The sequence below is a fragment of the Bombus affinis genome, chromosome 1, assembly GCF_024516045.1.
Source record: "Bombus affinis isolate iyBomAffi1 chromosome 1, iyBomAffi1.2, whole genome shotgun sequence".
Classification (NCBI taxonomy): domain Eukaryota; kingdom Metazoa; phylum Arthropoda; class Insecta; order Hymenoptera; family Apidae; genus Bombus; species Bombus affinis.
In genome coordinates this window covers 15,001,851-15,024,878 of record NC_066344.1, presented here as the reverse complement: position 1 = coordinate 15,024,878, position 23,028 = coordinate 15,001,851, and the positions used below count along the sequence as shown (strand labels likewise).

The following is a 23,028-nucleotide window of genomic DNA, read 5'->3' as shown; positions in this document are numbered from 1 at the left end:
GGTCGCGTTCAGATCCAACAAATTGTACGCAACGAGAGAAAGCAGTTCGCTTAGCGAGTTAACGTGTCGATGTGCAAGCAATCGCTGATAATCGACGAGATCTTCACGGGAATTTCGATACCGGTAGGGAAACGCGAAATCGCAAGTAACAGGCGATCAGCTGAAATAACTTATGGTTTTATACGGAAGAATCGGCACGAAGAATTCCGCGTTGTCTCTAAGTATATAAAATATGTGTCTATCGCAGATGTTTCGCACGAGCCTTCTTCTTAACTCGCTTCGTCACGCGTCTTTCCTTCCTTGCGTTATTTCAAATGGGAAAATAGAAAGGAGATTGGAAGGTTCCCGCGTACCAATCCTTCGAATATCACGGATTTATATAAAGTTCGATATTTGATATTTGAATATTAGAAAATCGACAAGTTGGGAAATTTTGGAAATAAAGGTGGTTGGTCGTTGGAAACTTCGATACGTGGTAAAACTCGTGGAATTTAGGTGTCTGCAAACAGGTATTGGGTTGTCCGAAAAGTTTCTTTCGTTTCATAAGGTGATAATAGATGAACAATAGTTTCTGTTTTATATTATTTTATTGAATATTTATTTTTATATTATTTTATGTATTGAGGTATGATCCATTATGTTCGCGCATAATTCAATAAACCAATATAAAACAAAAAAACATTATGCGTCTATTATTTCCTTATAAAGAAACATTTCGGACAACCTAATATTTCCAAGTTGCGATTCGTCCTTCCATTCAACGATCTATCGTCGCTTTTGATTCACGACTATCCCAGCAACTGCGAACAAAAGGCAGCTTCTGCCTGAGGACGTACAATACCTACATATTACGTATAACCAATGCTTATCCTGTCACGCCATTGTATTCGCTGCTTCATCGGTTACAGCGACATCTCGTTCAACCTTTTTCGAATAACTTGTAGCGATGTAGCGCGGCGGGTCGCAGGTTCGTAGATGTCGCCGCATCTCGTTTTCGATATTCAACGCGTTTGCACAACGATGCTCGAGCGTACTCTTTTGGAAGCTGCAGGACCACGGTACCGTAATACGCAACAATTGGAAAAAAGGAAGGATGGAGATTCCTTGGTTTACAGCGATGGTTATCGATGGGCGTGATTCCATTAGAGAGAAAAATATGGTACACGGCAGCGAACGATCCGAGCTGGATTTACACCGCTGGTTACGATATTGTCACGGTTCGCTCGAATCTTATTAAATTCCATGGAGCGTGACTGTACGCGCAAGCGTTCCCTCCACTCTCACATCCTCGAATATCGTAATTGAAGAAACCGTGACCGTAACCGTAAAACTCGGAACGCGTTCAAACGGCGACGGGATTCTAGAAAAGTGGACATTTCTGTCGACCGGCCCATTATTTTTCAGTCGTTGAAATCCGCTCGAACGTGTTATACACAGCGTAGGCGTTCGCGTCTAACCGATGGTAACGGTGGCGAAGATGGTAAAGATGGAGAAGGGTGTAGTGGAGAAGAGAGGCAGTGAAAAACTAGCCTGCGAGTTTCCCCTGCTTTGAGAATCGGAACGAGAAAACAAGAGAAGAGTCTGGAGGGTGGCTTTTGCATATGCACGTGTGTATGTGGCACACAGGGGCTGGAAAGGATGGAGGAGGTGTCGGCGTCCTCGGTATCGCAGGGGTCGAGAGAACGGGTTATGGAAGCGGCGGTGGTGGTGGTGGTGTTGGTATTGGTGTCGGTGGGAGCGTCGGCGTCGGCGTCGGCGTCGGCGTCGGTGGCCGACCACAGCCACGTGCACGCCGCACGCAACGCCGTGTCACGCACAACGAGAAGCGCTATCATTCAGGTAGCGCCAACTATTGCACGATTTAACGTATATACATATACATACCATATACGATAGATTTACCTATATACATGCATACATACATACATATATATATATATATATTTTCTTTATCTCGTATTACGCCTAGAGAATTAGAGTTTAGCTCAGCGGCTCGTGCGGAATCTACTTACCTACTAGGCGGAGCAGCATTTAGTCATTAGAGATACCACATTGTTAGTGATGTGTGGATTGTCGTTTCGGTAGGAAACTTTATTTTCATTAGTTATCCGATGTTGTTACGTTCACCGAATCAATGTGCATTTTCGACTGTTCGTGTAGTTTTCTCTCCTCACCGATTTTTCGTTTCCTCGTCTGTCTTTACTTAGCGATACCGACCTAATTAATCAAATAGTTTTCTTAATTCCTCCCTAGCTACTTGTGTTTCGTTTCGTCCGATTATCTGGTCCTTTGTCTGATTTAACCGCTGTGCTGTTCGTTATACGAAGGAGTAAGGTAAAAACAAAGAAGATTGAAATCTGACTTCCAATTAAAACGTTATCGATCTGTTTTTAAGAAGTTAATCGAACGTGTAAAAGTGCGCGTCAACCACGTCTGCGTTTGTCCGTGTGTGTCTTTGTTTATTTATTTTTTTTTTTTTATATATATAACGCCACGTTGTTCGCTAGATAACGTAAAGCAAGGTCTTTGATATAAATTTCCAGAGGGCTTGGTAAAGCGGCATTGTCGGGTCGTAAAGAAGAGAGGAGAATAGGGTTCGTGAAGGTACAAGAATCGCGATATCCTCCAAAGAGTTGTCTTTATACGCGGAAAAAAATTTATGAGGAACGCAAGCATCAGAAAGGGATCGCTGAATAGCTGACAGGCTGTCGAGCACTCGTTGGATAATTGCGATGCCGTTGGTGCTCGTCTTAATTAAGCGACGAGCCCCTCGGGCTTCGCACTTCACGGCACTGGCTGCGCTTCCACCACTCGTTGGCTTTTCCCGTGAATCCGATCTCTCTGCACCGTGCCATTGCTAACCGTAGAAAAAATCACGTTGTCGCGAACGCGATCGAATTAATCGTTAGACCCTTCGTTCTCGGTCGATTTGTAACGCGAACGCGTGCAAACAAGCCGATTAATGAAACGTCGTTACAAAGTACGTACTTGTCGATTTAACTGGAAGTCAGATCGTAAGATATCGTAAAGTCGATCGTATTGTACATATGAAATTTCCCAGTGTTAACGAATTAGCGAGTTTAGTATCGTGCAACGACGCGTGTAGATAACATAGATTATTTTCAGCGAATCCGTGTTGTTCCGCAACACGATCGCTGATGGTCTGTCGTAAGTGTGCACGATTTAGATCTTTATCCACGCACGTAGATATGATGTACAGTAACAGTCTAATTGTGCTTTATCGATCGAACGGAGAATACGTTTAGCCCATTCCGTGTTACTTTGATCTCATCTAATCGATCACGTTTGCTTTTTCTCTTTTTTTTTTTCTTTTTTTTGCCGATGATTTCGATCTCGTTCTTACGCGGCATCTCCTCAGACGAGTCGCAGAGGATCGCCGGATCGAATCATCGCTCGAGCCATCATCATTTCACGTGTCACGATTCATCCGTAATTAATCTTAGTAATCCGTAAATCATCATTCTCATCAGTAGTGATCACAGGCATATGCGTGATTCAACCTCTTCGTGTTCTTCTCTGAAGGTATATAATTTAGATAACATTAAATATTGCCACAACGATCGACCAAAGTATGTTAATTCAATTGTTAGAAATTTTTCTTTTTTTACCGTCTGCTATTCGATCCATTGCTATTTTCCAGACCCTAACGGGCAGGTAAAGTCAGTGGATCGTAGGATTTAACAAAGAAAAAGAAAAAGGGGAGAACAGAGGAACGATTTAAAGGTGTATAGAACTTGAAGAGGTTATCACGTTCTTTCTTTGATGTAGCTCGCTTGCTTGTAATCCCTCGTACGTACCGATTCGCGCAGAGATGCTTTTACACCTTAGATACCTTTGTAATTCGACTTAGCCGAGACCGGTTGTTCCACCTTCGGGTGACTCGAGATCGCAGCCAGCCATCCGTTGGCATTCTTGCGACTTGCTTCGACACACTCGCGAATCTGTCCGCAACATCTCGATTTTTCTGTATCGGCTATTAGTCGACTCGCTCGAGCATTGACAATTTGCGTGTAAACAATCGCGAAACACCGCGTTTCCGCATACTTGCTTATTCAAACGGATGATAATGCCGGAAATTCGTGATAACGTTCCAAAGATGGCTTACGAGACGCTCTTCTACTCTTTTTTTCTTCTATTTTTCCCTTCTTTCTATCTTTTCTTTTTTTTTTTTTTTATTTTTTCCGATTGCGTTTCTTTATCAAACTAATAGCAAGTCTTTAAAATGCACTGTTACACGCGTTCAGCAGTTCCTACACGCCGGTATCGATAACGAAGAAAAGTTGCTAAGACCGTTAAGTTGTATGCGACTGTGAGTTGCTGCGACCAACTCGATCGAATCGTTACCGACACGCTGTTCCTACGAAACAGACGGAAGCAAATTTCTAGAGACTGTTACTTAACCGAACGACGTTGTAAAATGATCGATCGTTTTAGAGTTGTTTAATTTCTCTGAGCAGATCAATGTCCTTAGAAACTGTACAATTTGTAATAACAGCAACTTGTGTTCCGCGGCAGATAAAAATAAAGAAGAAACAACGAAGAGAGAAAACACAGCAGTCGTACAATATCCTTGTTTAATGCCTTTGGTCGAAGGAAAGAGACAATTTAAAGAAAATGGTGAATCTGGTGTGAAGCTCTACTTTATCGATTTATGGTAGAGTCGGTTGAAAATTTAGCGCTATCGTAGCTGTTAATATGTGAAATTGCACGCAGACCTTTCCGATCGATTCGCAAACGTTGAAAGATTTCTATCTACGAGTCAGACGAGACGAGACAAATATGATTTATCCGCATATTCGCCGGTAGTAAAATCGTGAAACACGTTGGTCTGGTGCTTAGTCGTCGCGTTGCATTCCAAGCGTCTTTAAAAGCTGCCAACTGGAATTCAAGTTACGTGGAAGTGGTCCCGCCGGCGAGATCGAATCGCGTCACAGCCCACCTCCTCTTCCGACTTCCCTGCGCCACTGCACAGCTGCGAACAATCGATAAAAGTGAAATCGTCGTCGTGGCAGCTTGCGAAGGTGGAACGACCGATCATCGACGGCGCCGTTTAGAACCTGCCCGAACAAACGACTCTCTTCAACCCCTTTCTAGTTTCTTCGTTCAGATCACATCCAATTTAGAAGAGAAACCCACCATGGAATAATAACGTCGAGACGAATGGATCGAATTTGTTCGTACGCCGCCCTTTCTTTTCCCAGTTTCGTCGCGCTCTACCGTCGGTCAAGTCGAACAGCAGACGACGATATTCGGTTGGCAACTAAGTGATTGCGGGTTTTGTCATTGGGTGGTATCGACAAAATCCGCAATCACTTAGTTGCCAACGCAATAAATTATAAATAAATTTAAATAAATGGAATTTAAATGCCACATTTGAGGCAAACGTAGCGCGTGCGAAGGTCCATTCGTTTCGTCCTGTCCAAGTACAGCCCTGTCGAGACGCCTGCCGTACAAAACGAAAGAACGTTGGTGAAATGTGGTTCGTCTGGGTACGGTGGTAGAAGACATACGATAGAAATTTAGCGATCCCTGCCATTCCTGGTAGATCTCCTTTCTTTGTCTATGTGGCGTTGTTGTTGTTGTGTTGCATGCAGGAGGCCGGCTAGTACCTGGCGGGATCGCCAGTCCCCCGGGATCTGGCGGCTCCACCGGAAACACCGGGAATTCGAACTCAGCGGCTGCGAGACGCGGCAATCGCAGACTCACGCGCAATGAGAGCCGCTATCATTCCGGTGAGTACATCACAGCTGGACGATCACTAGAACTACCGCACCAGTCAAATTGACTGGTTTTACAATTTTATTTTAAAATTCCTATTTCATCTTATATTTTTTCTTTTTTCCTCAATGATGTAATGACTTTCGCAACGATAACTAAAAGAATAATATAATGAATTTTATTTTGTTTTTTATGAATTAAAATTTAAAATAATTTCGTACCAAGGCTATCTATATCAATACCAGTCAAAATGACCGGTACTTGTCAAAGTGTAAAAAGGTTCCGCAATCTGTTTGTCGAACCCCAATTAACCAGTTTCCTCGTTTTCTAAAATTTTCCACACGTTTTTCAAATTTTTGCTGCGTATCATTCGATATCAGTTACCAGGAAGATTTCGGATCGATCGCCAGATCGTAACACTAGAAATACCACAGCAGTGAAAATGACTGGTTCTACAATTTCGCAAATGTGTCAACTCTCGTTTAGAGACCATGGTCCCGGATTTATTGACCCTTAGAGCGCTATGGGCGCTTATATGCGTCTGACGAAAGCTATCGGTGTGGACAAAGGACGCATATATGCGTTTCCTGTAAGCGGCCGGCATGGACTAAGGACGCATGTATGCGTTTGTCAATTTTTCCGAACACCTACGCAGAAGTAATACTATTACGTTTGTGTGAGATAAATATAAATGCATTGCTTAGTAAAGACAATAAACAAATGCTAATAATGCCTCGTTATAACAGTTGTCTACCTGTTTCGCGGACAGTCGCATCTAATTATCAAGAAGAAAATGTGTTGTCCGTGTGAAAAATAAGAGAATGCAGAAAATGCGATGTCGGATTATGTATGGATAATTGTTTTGAAATTTTTCACGCACAACTGAATTATTAACTTGTGTTATATTTACTAAATTTAGTTTTCTAATTTATTATTTTCTAGTTTATTATCCAAATTCTAGTTAACTGTACATTTCAATGTTTATATTAAATAATTAACCCTTTGAGTGCTGTGGGCGCGTATATGCGTCTGGAGGAAGCTATCGGTGTGGACAAAGGACGCATATATGCGTTTGTCAATTTTTCCGAACACCTACGCAGAAGTAATACTATTACGTTTGTGTGAGATAAATATAAATGCATTGCTTAGTAAAGACAGTAAACAAATGCCAATAATGCCTCGTTATAACAGTTGTCTACCTGTTTCGCGGACAGTCGCATCTAATTATCAAAAAGAAAATGTGTTGTCTGTGTGAAAAATAAGAGAATGCAGAAAATGCGATGTCGGATTATGTATGGATAATTGTTTTGAAATTTTTCACACATAACTGAATTATTAACTTGTGTTATATTTACTAAATTTAGTTTTCTAATTATTATTTTCTAGTTTATTACCCAAATTCTAGTTAACTGTAAATTTCAATGTTTATATTAAATAATTAACCCTTTGAGTGCTGTGGGCGCGTATATGCGTCTGGAGGAAGCTATCGGTGTGGACAAAGGACGCATATATGCGTTTCCTGTAAGCAGCCGGCATGGACTAAGGACGCATATATGCGTTTGTCAATTTTTCCGAACACCTACGCAGAAGTAATACTATTACGTTTGTGTGAGATAAATATAAATGCATTCCTTACAGCAGTAAACAAATGCCAATAGTGGCTCGTTATTGTCGAAGTGGTCACCGCTTGTAAGAAAACTCTACATCTGGTTTTTTTAGTTTTCTCAAGCACTGAATTTTTCACGCACAACTGAATTATTAACTTGTGTTATATTTACTAAATTTAGTTTTCTAATTATTATTTTCTAGTTTATTACCCAAATTCTAGTTAACTGTAAATTTCAATGTTTATATTAAATAATTAACCCTTAGAGCGCTATGGGCGCTTATATGCGTCTGGAGGAAGCTATCGGTGTGGACTAAGGACGCATATATGCGTTTGTCAATTTTTCCGAACACCTACGCAGAAGTAATACTATTACGTTTGTGTGAGATAAATATAAATGCATTCCTTACAGCAGTAAACAAATGCCAATAGCATTATTGTTGAAGTGGTCACCGCTTGTAAGAAAACTCTACATCTGGTTTTTTTAGTTTTCTCAAGCACTGAATTTTTCACGCGCAACTGAATTATTAACTTGTGTTATATTTACTAAATTTAGTTTTCTAATTATTATTTTCTAGTTTATTACCCAAATTCTAGTTGACTGTAGATTTCAATGTTTATGATAAATAATTAAAAATAACTAACAAATAACGCTCTCGAATCGTTTAATCTCGTGCAAAAGAATTACTATAACTTATTACGATTTGCGCTTCGAATAGTCAATCAACAGAGTTCAGTCTAACGAAAAAGTATTCCACCCTCAGCGATCGTGAGGCCGCGAGTATTCGGCATTCTAAGGGTTTAAAAATACCAAAAATGTGCTACATAACATTGCTCCTGTAAGAAAGTAATAAATCAATAAATATAAAAATATTCTATTATTAGGTATTTTTTAAAGACCAGTCATTTTGACTTTGGTAGAAATAACTTCGTGTTAACTATCGGTAGTTCTAGTGTTGAACGATCGAAAGCGACGAAAAGAAACGTTAACGAGTCCTTAACCCTCGCACGACGGCGATACGAAATACATACGCCACCGTTTATTTATTCAAAGCGTAGCGGCGAACGATTCTCTCCGTCCCTCGATACTCGTTCCCTTGTAAACCGGCTTCATCCTACCTTGCTTTCCCGTCTAGTTTATCTTCCTTTTTCCCCGCTATCGTTTCCTCCTTCGCGTTTCCCACCAATCGTAAACGTCTCGTTCGCTGTGTCTCTCCTTCCTCTTCCTTCGTCCATGCTTTTTACGTCTCGATGAAGTAATTAAAATCGGCGTTACCTTTCTTCTCCGGAGATAACACCTGCTTCGTGTCGTTTCGCTGGAACGCGACGGATCTTGAAATTTGTACTCGGTGCCGCGCAGCCACTCCGACGTATTCAAACGTAATGGACGAATTAGTAAGGAATTAGCCGTCGTCGCAAGGGTTAACCCAGCGATCGTAGAAACTGGACGCGACGAATTCTCGATCAATAAGATCCTACGCTGGCGTTTCGTCGTGTTACGCCCCGGCAGTTCCAGACGATCCTCGTCTGCTCTGTCTTATCGCTGAAGATCGTATTGATGGAGGGTGCGTGGTGGCTCGATCGCACGGTATTATTAATCGAAGAATTAAGATCCGCTGCATTGGACACGCTTGAAAATCGTGACTTGCGTGTAAACGAATCGTAGCGCATTAAGCTCGATTAGCTGGATACACGGAAACATGGTTGGCGAGTGCAAGGAATGCGCTTTCGGTGCCAGTGGTCTCGACTCTGACAAAGCATTCGCTGCGTCTGAACGTGTATGCGGGCAATTACTTTTAAGCAAACTGTAAAACCCGTAGCTACTACGTAACGCTATACAATGCAACTAGCCTGGTATCGTACGATCGTTCGGAAATGTGTTGAAAGGAAGTGTCCTTTGTCGAACTCGTTGCAAAGTAAAAACCGTTTAACGTTGAAAGTAAGCGTCGATCGAACGAGCTTTCTGCATGTTGGCGAATCGAAGCCTGTTACGTATACACACGTACGTGTATCTATATCGGTAGTAGTCGTCGGAACGGAACGAAAATCGAACGGTTCTCTGTGCGTTAAACTCCGTGTAGAAACTTGGTTTATACAGAGGAAGAGAGATGCTTGACCGGCACATCCCGCAGGCCGCAGCTGGTGCACCGTTAGCGCTCGAAGAGGACCAACTTGGAGCGCGCAACACAAGTCCGTGTCGATCCGAGTAACATTTGCGCGCCTCATTTACACGGAAACTCGGATCGTAAGATCACAATAGTCGCTCTATGCATCCTCTTCCCGTTTCGCAACTATTTTCGGTCTTTGATTCCCGTCGCGTTTATTCTTCGACGCGTCAACGCTGTTCCAATTGTATCGAAGAGGGATATTTTTCAAATCTATCGAAAGGCATAACGAAGCGTAATAAAGACGAGTGAATTGGATGGACGAGTCGTTGCATTTCCGGCCGAGCTACGCTTCTATCGTTATTACGTTCTAACGTCGGGACACAACTCGTTACGCGGAGCAATTGCGCGATTGCACGTGAGAGTGCAGGCTCGTGTACCGCTAGAAATAAGATAATTCGACACGCTTGGTTCTTGACAAATTCTCGATAGATTAGCCCAGCAGCAAGCTACGAAAGCTTATAACCTTCGAATTTACCGGATTCTTTCGCCGTGGAACGAGTTTGAAAATTGTCGAAATTTCCATGCAAATGCCGATGTATCTATACACCGAGCAAACGCTCGTTAGGAATTGAAAGGACACGCGTGAACGTAGAAAAAAGAAAAAGGAAGAAGCATACTGTTATGCAAGTTGCGTAAAAGCTTTGCCGCATACCGACTTAGGCTATGGTGTTGAGCGTTGCGAGATGTTTCTTTATTATAGCAGCTAATGCCGATGCGTTATGAAAAGTTCGCGAGCTCGTTCGGTTGATTAATCGACTCTGAATGCCCAGAGGTGCGCCAGGAGGCGGTGCAACAAGCTTTGGCAGCGATGCAGGGTCGTCCGAAGCCGTCGTTGCCGATGCCATCGAAAAGAACGTCCGTGATGGCTAGGAGTCCCGACCGAGAGCGTCGCGACAGCGGGGAGTCCAGTAGCGACGAGGACAGCGTCGTCACCGAGGAGAGTCCTGGTGCTGGTGGTCCAACGGGTATATATCCTCAGATATCGTTATTGTCCTTCGCTTGTCTCCTTCTAGCGCTACGATAAATTGCCTCCATCTTCCTGACTATATTGCTAGCTCGATCTTTTATCTATTTGCACACGGCAAACGATGGAACAGGTTATGCGACTTTTTAATTGAACGCAGCGCTTGCATTCCGTACGGTTAATGCAAATCCGTTGTGATACTCGAGACAAGCGACTCGTGGTACAGCAGTTTAGTACCATCGAGAAATAACGACGAAAAGGTGATTCTCATGGCTGTCCGAGTGATTGCACGGGCGAATTTTAGGCACAGGACTGTCGGATACCAGCAGCACCGGTTCGGCGCGAGACACGCCTCCCCCTCCGAGACCACCGGCTAGGAGACCTCCTTGCGCGGATATCACAGATATCGCGGAATACACGCCTCACGCGTACTGCAACATCCAGCCGCCGGACGTGACGCACACCAGCAACACTCCGGCTGCACAGCAGTCGACCAGGCGACCTGGCGCTGATAGAGTAAATCGTTACCATGTTGTCGAGGATCAGAACAACACCGGCACTACCGGCCGCTGGAAAGTATCCGCTAAGATTCAACAGTTGTTGAATACTTTGAAACGACCGAAACGACGACCGTTGCCTGAATTCTACGAGGACGATGATATCGAGCTGGAAATCGCGGCCAATCCCAAAGATCCGAACGCTCCGAAACCGGAAGGCGGCTCTATGACCTCCGCCGTTGGCGAACCACTGTCGGTCGCCGCGGGATTGCCCAGGTCGCTCGAGGCCGCCATACAAAGGTAAGCAGGTCAGACACGAGGGTTGTAATTTTGTTGTATTTCTTTCTTTTGCTTTCTCTTGGATCATCGATCATTCGACGATGGAGTATTTTGAACAAAATGTAAGTTTTTGTAAATTTCACAGGTATGGCTCGGCATCGTATAAGGCGCCAGTTGCAACAGTTCTCGATCCAAACGGCAAGCTTTGCGTAACGCTCACGTATGGAAAGCTTCTGAGTCGTTCTCATAAAATAGCCTACACGCTGTTGAACAAGGCTCTAAGTCGCGGCGGGGATTGTTGTTTGAAACCTGGCGATCGGATCGCCCTGGTTTACCCAAACAACGATCCCATTAGCTTCATGTGCGCATTTTACGGTTGTCTTCAGGCCGGCATTGTGCCTGTACCGATCGAAGTTCCTTTGACGCGCCGAGACGCAGGCTCTCAGCAAATCGGGTTTCTTTTGGGCAGCTGTGGAATTCAGGTGAATCAACGAGCAAAGTAACGATCTTGCTCTGCTATTTCCATCGAATTTCCTCTCCAAGTATATCGGAAATGGTTTCTAGGTGGCATTAACCAGCGAAGCTTGTCTGAAAGGTCTGCCAAAAACGGCGGCTGGCGAGGTAGTGGCATTCAAAGGTTGGCCAAAGCTTCACTGGTTCGTTACGGAACATCTGGGCAAAACGCCGAAAGATTGGCTGCCACCGCCGCGATTAACCGACGACACTCCGGCGTACATCGAGTACACCACGGACAAGGACGGGTCGGTGATGGGAGTGACGGTGACGAGATCGGCGATGCTGGCACATTGTCGAGCTCTGACGCAAGCCTGCGGCTACACGGAGGGAGAGAACGCCGTCTGCGTTTTAGACTTCAAACGAGAGGTTGGCCTGTGGCACAGCACCCTCACCAGCGTTCTAAACGGGATGCACGTGATCTTTATTCCGTACGCTCTGATGAAAGTAAATCCCGCGAGCTGGATGCAAATGATCACCAAGCATCGTGCCAGCGTGGCTGTGGTGAAATCGCGAGACCTGCACTGGGGTCTTCTTGCCACGAAAGATCACAAGGACATTTCCTTGTCGTCACTGAGATTGTTGTTGGTCGCGGACGGTGCCAATCCCTGGTCACTTTCTTCCTGCGACCAATTCCTTTCGGTATTTCAATCTAAAGGCCTGCGGCCTGATGCCGTGTGTCCGTGCGCGTCCTCCAGCGAAGCTCTCACCGTATCGGTGAGAAGACCAGGCCGTGCTGGAGTAAACGCCACTGGACGAGGCGTGCTCTCTATGTCTGGTCTGAGTTACGGCGTTGTCAGAGTCGATCAAGAGAATTCTCTCACTTCCTTGACTCTTCAAGATTGCGGCCAAGTGATGCCCGGAAGTACGTTTCTATGCCAACATTTCCAAACCGTTCTACTTTAAGCGATTCGTAGCGAACGAAATTGGAAACGTTCCTTTTCTTCAGGTATCGTTGTTGTGATCAAGATGGAAGGACAACCGTTCATCTGTAAAACCGACGAAGTAGGCGAGATCTGCGTGCATAGTTCGGCAACTGGAAACCAATATTGGGGACTACAGGGACTGACGAATAATACGTTTAAAGTCTCCCCGCTTCAAGCCGATGGAAGTCCGCTGGGTGACGTAGAATACACCCGTTCTGGTCTATTGGGTTTTCTGGGTCCTGGTGGTCTTGTGTTCGTTTGCGGTTCGCGCGATGGTCTTATGACGGTCACGGGAAGGAAACATAACGCCGACGATATCATTGCTACTGTGTTAGCCGTTGAACCCATGAAGTTCATTTATCGTGGAAGAATAGCCGTTTTCAGCGTACGCGTGCTCAGGGACGAGCGAATATGCGTCGTTGCAGAACAAAGACCCGACTGCAGCGAAGAGGAAGTACGTTTTTAACGATACTCCCGAATCGTTATTCGCACCACACGATAACACATCTGTACGACGTTTACTTCCTCAGAGTTTCCAATGGATGTCCCGAGTGCTTCAAGCGGTAGATTCCATTCACGCTGTTGGAATATATTGTCTGGCGTTGGTTCCGCCAAATTACCTTCCGAAAACACCGCTGGGCGGTATTCATTTGTCGGAAACGAAACGACGTTTCCTAGAGGGTACTCTGCACCCGGCTAATGTTCTTCTTTGTCCGCACACTTGTGTTACCAATCTACCCAAACCACGCGAAGTCCATTCAGGTAAGAGATTGCACATTCACCTGTGAGTACTATCCCCGAACCAGGTGTCGATTAAAATTACGGACCTTCGATGAATTACATGAATGTCAGCAAGTACAAAGACGTATATACGTTCTTTTTTGTTGTAACATTACTTCGTTTTTTCTTTGCCTATTATTATTTAAGCGAAGACCCAAGAAATTGGTACAAGGTTCGATAGGCTGAACATTTAACGGCGCATAACGATGCTGCATCGATAGAAGGTTTACCAATTTGTTGGATCGTTTCGCTTAAATGTACACGAGAATGATTAATTGGGAGAATGAATGAGCAGTTCTTTTATAATTAATTCGCGGTCACAATATCGCTCTGTTCAAAAATTCTCATTAACGCGAAGGAACGTAACACTTACGCTTTCTTACAAAGTTATCAGTAGGCTTCAATAACTTAGCACAAATGTACAAAGTATATAACTGTCTCTTGCTACATATCATGTATTGTTAACCCACCCAACACTAAAAATATTTAATGCTTAGCATGTTATTCTATTATTTTTGCCCTTCTTTCTTTTGGCTGAGTTCCGAACACCCTAGTAGTAGTCCAAGCCTATAGACAAATTGTTTCTAGCGATGTGAGATTCCTCTTGATATTCTCTGTATATACAAGTACTCTGAACTTTCACGCGTGCAGGAAAAGAAAAAGCTGCCTTTTTACCTTCGATCGGTTGCATCCATGTTTTTTTTTTCTTTTTTACACGATGCTTTCCTTTAATTTCACATCGCTACCTCGCCAGGCGTTCACGTTTCCGAGAAACACCGAATTGATTTTTGTTTGATTAGTATGTACAGTCCATGGAATGCTCAGAGCACGTCGATATAAAGGACGCGCGTAAATCACCTTTCGACAATAACGAACCAGTTCACGTACCTAGCTTTGATTTTCCGGCCTCAGTCAGGGGAGAGTGTGTGAGCTACTCATTATTGGGTTGAGTGTTTGTGTTGGTTTACTAACGGAATGGTGCGGGGGCGTGTAGCGGGGGATTCTGTTGCAGACGTTGGTCCGGCCAGTGTCATGGTGGGCAACATTGTTCAGGGTAATAGACTAGCTTCGGCTCAAGGACGAGACATGGGTGTCCTAGACGAGGATAGTGATAATGCTAAAAAGGTTGGTCTTTGCCAGAAATTGTTTCTTCTTTTTAAAGATAATTGTTACTAAAGTTTCTCCGTTTATTTCACGTTATATCCTCGTTTTGCGATTTACATTCTAATGTTATTCATTTGCAGTATCAATTTATTTCGGAAATACTTCGATGGCGTGCTGTCAGTACCTCTGACCATGTTATTTTCACGTCGCTGAATGCAAAAGGAGCCGTAGCAACTTCCTTGTCATGCTCTCAGTTGCACAAGAAAGCCGAGCGGATCGGCAATTTGTTGTTAGATCGTGGACGGATCAATACCGGAGATCACGTGGCATTAATATTTCCTCCTGGTACTGACTTGATATGCGCGTTTTATGGTTGCCTGTATGTTGGCGCCGTGCCAGTTACGATTAGGCCACCTCACCCGCAAAACCTCCAAACCACTTTACCAACCGTTCGCATGATCGTGGACGTCAGTAAGTCTGTGCTCGTGCTCACGAATCAAAATATCCTGAAACTGTTGAAAACAAAGGTACATCGATACGTTATGATTCTAATGTACTCTACGTAACACGATCAGTATCTTGTGTTTAACCCTTTAACTGCTCAGCTTGAACGGATCTTGACGATTAACTTTTACGTTCTACCTCCGTTGCTCGACAAATATCTTCCTGAGTTATCCTTGGATTTCTACTAAAGCGGTTAAAGTGTTAAGATGTATCTCGCGAATGATTAATTTGGCCATTTTCCTTGCTATCGTACAGGAAGCGAATAATGTTGTCGACATTAAGAGTTGGCCGACGATTCTCGATATGGACGACATGCCAAAGAAGAAGCTACCTGTTATGTACCGAGCGCCCACAGCGGAGATGCTGGCTTATTTGGACTTCAGCGTCTCGACAACAGGGATGCTTGCAGGAATTAAAATGTCCCACGCAGCGGTGACGTCTCTTTGTCGTGCCATGAAACTTGCCTGCGAATTGTATCCATCTAGACACATCGCTCTATGCTTGGATCCCTACTCTGGTTTAGGATTCGCTCTTTGGTGTTTGAGCAGTATATACAGCGGTCATCATTCCATACTCATACCACCGTCGGAGGTTCGTTTCCATATCGTAAACGTGAGAACGAAAAAGAAGCTTTTGATATTCTTGTTTGTAGGTGGAAGCCAATCCGGCATTGTGGCTATCGGCAGTTAGTCAATCCAGAGTAAGAGATACGTTCTGTTCTTACGGTGTGATGGAATTGTGCACGAAAGGTCTCGGTTCTTCTGTTCATGCTCTAAAAGCGAGAGGCGTTAGTTTGGCCTGTGTTAGAACGTGCGTCGTTGTCGCTGAAGAAAGACCGCGAATCGCACTTACTACGAGCTTCAGTAAACTCTTCTCCGCTTTGGGTCTGAGTCCCCGTGCCGTCTCGACCTCGTTCGGATGTAGAGTAAACACCGCTATTTGCTTACAGGTTCGATCGCTTCCAAATTTCCAAAGATTATTTAACAATTTGCTAAGGTTTTTGTTACTGGATGTTAAATAATACGATTGACACGCAGGGTGCATCGAGCCCAGAACCTTCTACGGTATACGTTGATCTCCGCGCATTGCGCAACGACCGAGTATCTCTGGTTGAAAGAGGTAGTCCGCACTCTTTGTGCCTGATGGAATCAGGCAAATTATTACCAGGAGTGAAAGTAATCATTGCCAATCCAGAAACGAAAGGACAATGCGGAGATTCTCATTTAGGCGAAATTTGGGTGCAGTCTGCTCACAATGCCAGCGGCTATTTCACGATATACGGCGACGAGAGCGATTACGCGGATCATTTTAACGCTCGCCTCGTAACAGGAAACACGAATGAAGTTTACGCCAGAACTGGTTATCTTGGTTTCCTAAGACGTACCGAAAGCGTTCAACAGTCGGTTATCAGTGACATTCCCGGTGACACATCTACCGAGGCGGATCTGGTTCCTGGTGATTCTGAGTTGCACGATGCTGTGTTCGTGGTTGGCGCCCTCGACGAAGCCATTTTACTTAGAGGAATGCGATATCACCCGATCGATATCGAAAACAGCGTAATGAGGTGTCATAAGAAAATAGCAGAATGGTAAGCAGAATAACAATGTGAAAACAGACATCACGTTTACAAATATAGTTCTCTTTTCGATTGTGATAAAAATTATTTGTACGATTCACAGTGCCGTATTCACATGGACCAACCTCCTAGTAGTAGTGGTGGAACTCGACGGAAGTGAAAGCGAAGCTTTAGATCTCGTGGCATTAGTTACCAGCGCTGTACTAGAAGAACATCATCTGGTAGTCGGTGTGGTAGTCGTAGTAGATCCCGGAGTAGTTCCAATAAATTCGCGTGGCGAGAAGCAACGAATGCACTTGCGTGATGGTTTCCTAGCGGACCAGCTCGATCCGATTTACGTAGCGTATAACATGTGAGCGATATCAGAGAACGCAGAAAATGCATTACATAACGAACAACAAGAGACTGGTATCGTACTTTCCAGTCATGTCCCTACTATCATGCTGACGCATAGGTATTCTCGACTCGAAGTCGCGAACTGCATTTCAAATTTTTGTCCTTTGTTAAAGGAGATGATCTCTCTACGGAGAAGTTGGAATATATTGCGAGGAGTCGACGTATTTTTAAAGCGAACATCGTCCCTAAACAATTTATATCCTTCCTTTGAAAGAATAACGCGTGTATTCAAATTTTTTATCTCGTCGATGTATTAAAAGGAGTAAGAAAGTTCGTCACACTTTGAAATTTCCAACCGCTTGGTTATCGATACTTATTACTTATGAGGGGAAGCATTACTTTCTGCGTTGTAAGTAGCAAGTGTGAACGCTCGTTAGGAGAGAAGGAGAAACAGGAAGAATATAAAAGAACCGCTGTAGACAGGAAATGTCGACAAACGATTACTTTATAAAAAGTAATCGACCGAGAATTCTACTTAAAATGATGAAGAATGTTGAAGGATATGCTGGAAGCATTATCAATGTTTACAGAGTTAAGGAGATTTACGTAACCATTCGTATAGCATCAACGATTCTCAACTCGCAGCGAAGAAGAAAAAATGCAAAATTAATCTTGAACATCTTCGAACTTGAGACTGCCACGGACAAGTATATACAGCTCAGACATGACTCAGCTGTTTTTGCTAAAATTATGCTTTTATACATTGTATTACCTGAATATTAAAGTGACGAATAGTACCAGTCATTATTTATCAACGACATCAGAACGGTAGTGAGCTTTTTTATAAGAGGAAAATGGAAGAAGTTATTTTAACGAAGATGTAACTTTAACGAGTGAGTTTCATTGAGAAATCGCACTTTATTAAAAAAAAAAAAAAAATGGACGATTGTTCCGCGAACTACGTACAGGTATATACAATTATCTGATGTCTATTAGAAAAAGTAAAAGAATTTGATACACTTTATCGTAGACTCGTGTAGCTTGACAATTTTTTACTACATAAAGTAACGGTTAGCTAACGTAATCACACTATTGTAACGTAAAAAGTTTTAACTGTCTACATTTTTTCTAATATATCGTTGCTGGAAAGGCATATATACATAGTTCGCTATCGCTCTGACTATCTAATTTTCGTTCGGGAAAGTTTCTACGTTGTTGGTGTCTTACACAACGATTTTTAGGTGAATCGATTTGGAGACACGACCGACTGGTCGTGATTTCAATTCGATAAAGATTTCATTACATTTAGCTGCGTTGCGCACAACATCGCTCTTTTTATACGTTAAAGTATTTATATTATATTTCACAGCACGCAGTAAACCCTGTATACGGTGTTACATGTGTTCCGAAAGTGTACTTTTTTTATACTCACGTCCATTGAAAGTTTACTCTCTTCCAATTTCGACGGAAACAATGAACACAAAATAGTGTATATGTATTCTTAAGTTTGTAAAGTTTGAATGAAAATGATTTATTGCGTGCTGAGAGGGTACACTTTGAAAATCAGCCGAATCACTTAGCCAATTTTTCCATAAAAAAGAAAGACTAAGACGACGTTAACGCAAATTTGCATCTCAGGGTTTTAGGTCATTTATGACAGATGATATGATATAAAAAAAAGGAAGAAGCTATTTAGAACAACTCTTTTTGGATGACATTTAAAAAGGAAGACAAGGAATATGATAGCACAAAGAATTCAAGCAAGAAAGTAGTCGAAATAAGTAGCGCCGATGCGTCTGACCCTGCAGTTTTTATCTCTCTAGCCGATATGGAAAAGTTACCCTCGAACTATAAATATCGGTCAACGTATACGCGAAAAATTTAAATATACGCCAACTTTCCTCTCCTTTTCTTCTTACCTTTTTATGCACAAATGCGTTCTTTTCGTGAAATTGGTCATTTTGATCAAAGCTCAATCAACGTATATCAACAACGCTACGACAATAATCGACTTTCGGGTTAAAATCACTTATTCGCGTGTTATTTTCTTTCTTATTCTTACATTCGATTACATTTACGTTTAGTTTTATTTGTTAACCGACGAGAGTTTCGATCGAGCGTCGTAACTGAAAGTTCGATTACTTGGAAAATTGTATCGATTTCCATAACAGGTTCAAATGACAACGAGCGAAATATTGGCAACGTATAGATCATTGTTGGCCTATCGATAATTATTTGCAAGCGCAAAGATCTACTCATGCATGTATGTACGTATACTGTCTATGCCATATTGCTCAAAAATCGCGGATAAGTAGAGAAAAGAGCAAAGAAGTAGATGGAAAGAATTACGATTAAAACCCGAAGGTCGATCGCGTCCTTTCTCCTCTTATTGGAGTTTTATTATTTTTGAGATGTTTTCTATCGATGTGTACATTTGTTGATAGTTTTATAATTTTATATTCTTATTTTAATATAATGGCATACGACTATGAGGCGTGCACCGACCCTCGAGGTACCGTGCATCGGCTCCTGCCAGAAACGTGTTGCAATTTGAACGAAGCGGATTTGTCAATTTCATCTCTTTTCTTTGCGTCGTTAGAAGGCTCGTATTAAACTTCGTACGAAAATAGACGCGCGTATTATCGTCGCTTTACATATTGTGATTTTCTCTTGTATCGCGCACTGTAAGAACGTAGGTAGTGCGATGTAACCTGTTCCACAACTTGGTTATGTTTACAACAGAAATGTAGCCTACGCTAACCAATATTGGCGATTTCCACAGAAAAATGAAATTTCACGCGAAAGAAAAGAATATCAAGGCCTATTTTTGAACGGAACAATATTTTGCGCAATGTTTCACCCGACAACAATAACACTCGTATATCTTGATCTAATTCAGAATATTGAATCGTTGAAGTATAAGAACGTAAACTATTTACGTTATACGTGAAACGAATACGAGCAGACTAAGTAATCGCACAAGGCGTGTCTATAATAAATACGAAGTAGCAGAGTTAAATACGAGCCTCGTAATTGAAGAAGCCCAGTCTATCGGGGGACGACTCCGATCATCGACCATAGCCTCGTTGACGCGACATGCATAATTCGCAAGTTATAATAATAATTAGTTATCCCATATTCCGGACGCCAATTTACAGGCGCCAAAATGTAAATACGTATAGAAACAGGCGAGTTAGGGTCCTTTTCTTCGACACGTCTTACATTTCTCACGATTGCTGTAATCGTATTAGATACAATGTTTATGTTCGTTTGCGATACATCGTACGCGAGAATATCGAATTACGAGTTCTTGTTCGTTTCATCTGTTTTGTGTTGGTAGCGACGAAACAGTGACTATCATCGGACACGTACAACAGTAGGAAAATGTAAAACGTTTCAAGCGTAAAGGGTGTTAAATACGGTTCTATAGACCCTCTCTTTATTACTTTTTCTTTTTTTTTCTCTCTCTCTCTTTTAATGATTAAGGTATCGTGCCATGTCATCTTACGTCCTTTCGCGCTTTTACGCACGAAGAGACATCGATGATAAGAATAAAGAATCGCGCGTCGCCGTTCTACAGGATCGTATATCAATTCACCGGTATTTTATTTAAATAGTAGCTGTACGCCGAAATTCTCGGAACGTTAGGCTACGTAGAAGCGTGCGTGGTGTTTGCGCAGACGAGGATACGCGCGGCGAAACTGCTTCTTCGTGCGTAAAAGATCCGGAAACACAGCGGTGCACCCCGATCACGGTAGGAATGTGCAGCGTCAGGAAATTTTTATCGAGTTTGACTAAAAACACACACACACACACAAAAAAAAAAAAGAAGAAAAAAAAGAACCCCGTCTTTTTATTTATTACATAGCAGTGAAGCTATACTTTCGCTTTTCGTTCCTGTTATCCTATCTGTTTAGAAAATGTGTTCGTCTAATTTCCAAGTACAAACCGAAATCGTATTCTCACTTTTGACTGGTTCGTTCGTTTACTGTGTAATGTCCATTCAACGATCTGTACAGATCTGTACATCTTCAGAGTGTTTCTACCGAACTATAACTGAATGAGAGGAAAAGAGCGATTGAGAGTTTTTTCACGAAAGTTTCATTATCGAGAAAGTATTTTCATTGACGAGTATGTACCGCGCTAGATTCGCGCGCCGATTTGTTTGATATGCGTATACACACGAATCCACGGACCATGCAAAATGAGGTCATCGAAGGATCGAACGAAAAGAGAAGAAACGTTACGCAATCCTACGAGTGGGGCTGAGAGTGCGTGCGTGCGAGCAACCCGATTGTATTATGTATAAATGTTGATAACTAGTTGATAGAAACGTGAAGATACTTGTCACGCCGTTAACGATTGCGTATTATCACGTTCGATTCAGAACAAACAAAAAAAAAAAAAAAAAAAAAAAAAAAAGATAGGTCGATCGATTGTGAAATCTTAGGATCTCTCTGAGATCCTAAACTCTGGTTTAATGGTCCTAGGCTGTGTAAATACTACCCTTCTACCCATTGCGTTTAGAAGTTACTAAGGTACAATATAGTTTGTACGTTGAAGTATATATATATTATATATATATATATATATATAAATATTACCACACAGAGTAATAATATAAACGGTCGCTGTCCTTTCCAAGCCGTAGCATTTTGCCTGTATCAGTCGGACGAGAATATTAATATTTCGTGTATCCACCCCTTGTATCAAGTACCAGCCCGTTTTCATTCCTTCTCGTCTCTTCGATCGAGACGCGGGAGGATTGATACAAAAAAAAAAAAGACAGAAAAGAGAAGAAAAAAAAAACGGGATAAACGCGAGAAATCGAAGCACAGGAATTATAGGAACATCATAGCAATTTCTCTATGATCCGTAGCAGACTTTTTCCTTGTTTCAAGTGAGAAAAAAAGGAAGGAAAAGAAGGAGGGAACAAAAGGAAGCAATGAAGCAACACAATCGGTCGTGTATCGTACCACGTGTTGCATCGTAAATTACTCGAACCTTTAAAACCAAGCGCCTCTTTGTAATCCATTCGATATTCACGAGGAGCTTCGCGAGCTACCATCAATAAACGTAATGTACATTTTTTTGCAACGAGCCGCACTGTTTTACGCTGCCCCTATTACTCTCCTCGTTATATAGAATAAACATTGAAAAAGTGTCGCGTATTATTCTCTAGCAGAACTCCTATTCTATTACGTTTGAAAGTTCTATTTTTGTTGCGTTTTTCTCTATTTACATTTTATTGAAATTTAATCGGCCAGAGAAAAAGTATTTACGTAAAAATTGAAATCTTACTACCTAAGTAAGTTTTTATCGATGACGAATATATTTACATTTTCTTTATCAATCGTACCAGCGTGAAATTTTTTCGCATGCTTTTTACTTCAATGTCTTTTACACTCTAACGTATGCATAATCACCTGTCGCCTTACATAATAGCGCATCTGTACAAATTTTTCGAGAACAACGTTATCGCGTTATTTGTACATTAATTTCACCTATTGAAAGAAAATCCTTGCGAATATCTCACCTCGTAAATTAAATCGAAACACCGTGTATCATTGTCTAATGATAATCGACTTCTCGAGTTAAATGTTACGTAACGAGCGAAAGGTAAGTGCATACCAACCTGTTCAGTTGCATATAGACATAAACGCACATTTCAGTGAGCATGAAACTAACATAAAATCATAGATTAACAGTGCGTCAAACAGCATTATGACTGTCTAATTTAAATGCATTTACATACTTCGTACATAATTTAAACGTCACTTAGGTTTCATTTCGTGTACAATTTACGATATTTCCAAGTTGAACATCAATTATATTGCTTGACTACAATATTGGATGACTCGAAGTTTTAAATTGTTTCTTCCGAATGGCTTCGGTATTTACGATTGAACTGTAGCATTTACCACTACATATTCATTCGACCATCCATGCAAGGACAAATAATACGCATCGTACAATGAAATCTGACGAATATAAATCAGAAATAAAATTACGGATAACGATCTCCTAATAATTATG

General features: G+C 42.2%; 1 protein-coding gene across 11 annotated transcripts in view; it reads left to right on the top strand.

Annotated features, from left to right (window-relative positions):
* The window catches only part of LOC126922068 (disco-interacting protein 2), a 42,841-nt gene extending 20,749 nt beyond the window's left edge, over positions 1 to 22,092 (top strand). For 3 of the 11 annotated variants that reach the window (XM_050734321.1, XM_050734279.1, XM_050734272.1), the window contains 14 exons: positions 1,627 to 1,839; positions 5,616 to 5,753; positions 10,284 to 10,478; positions 10,782 to 11,274; positions 11,399 to 11,735; positions 11,818 to 12,631; positions 12,716 to 13,146; positions 13,223 to 13,454; positions 14,467 to 14,597; positions 14,717 to 15,103; positions 15,336 to 15,671; positions 15,733 to 16,029; positions 16,118 to 16,668; positions 16,760 to 22,092. In XM_050734321.1, coding sequence (XP_050590278.1) covers positions 1,627 to 1,839; positions 5,616 to 5,753; positions 10,284 to 10,478; positions 10,782 to 11,274; positions 11,399 to 11,735; positions 11,818 to 12,631; positions 12,716 to 13,146; positions 13,223 to 13,454; positions 14,467 to 14,597; positions 14,717 to 15,103; positions 15,336 to 15,671; positions 15,733 to 16,029; positions 16,118 to 16,668; positions 16,760 to 17,012 — 4,808 coding nt within the window. In that variant the 3' untranslated portion in view covers positions 17,013 to 22,092. Of the gene's footprint in view, positions 1 to 1,626; positions 1,840 to 1,888; positions 2,082 to 5,615; positions 5,754 to 10,283; positions 10,479 to 10,781; positions 11,275 to 11,398; positions 11,736 to 11,817; positions 12,632 to 12,715; positions 13,147 to 13,222; positions 13,455 to 14,466; positions 14,598 to 14,716; positions 15,104 to 15,335; positions 15,672 to 15,732; positions 16,030 to 16,117; positions 16,669 to 16,759 lie in introns of those variants that run through there. The other 8 variants (XM_050734331.1, XM_050734301.1, XM_050734341.1 and 5 more) reach the window with 6 other exon arrangements.
* The last annotated feature ends 936 nt before the right edge of the window (positions 22,093 to 23,028 follow it).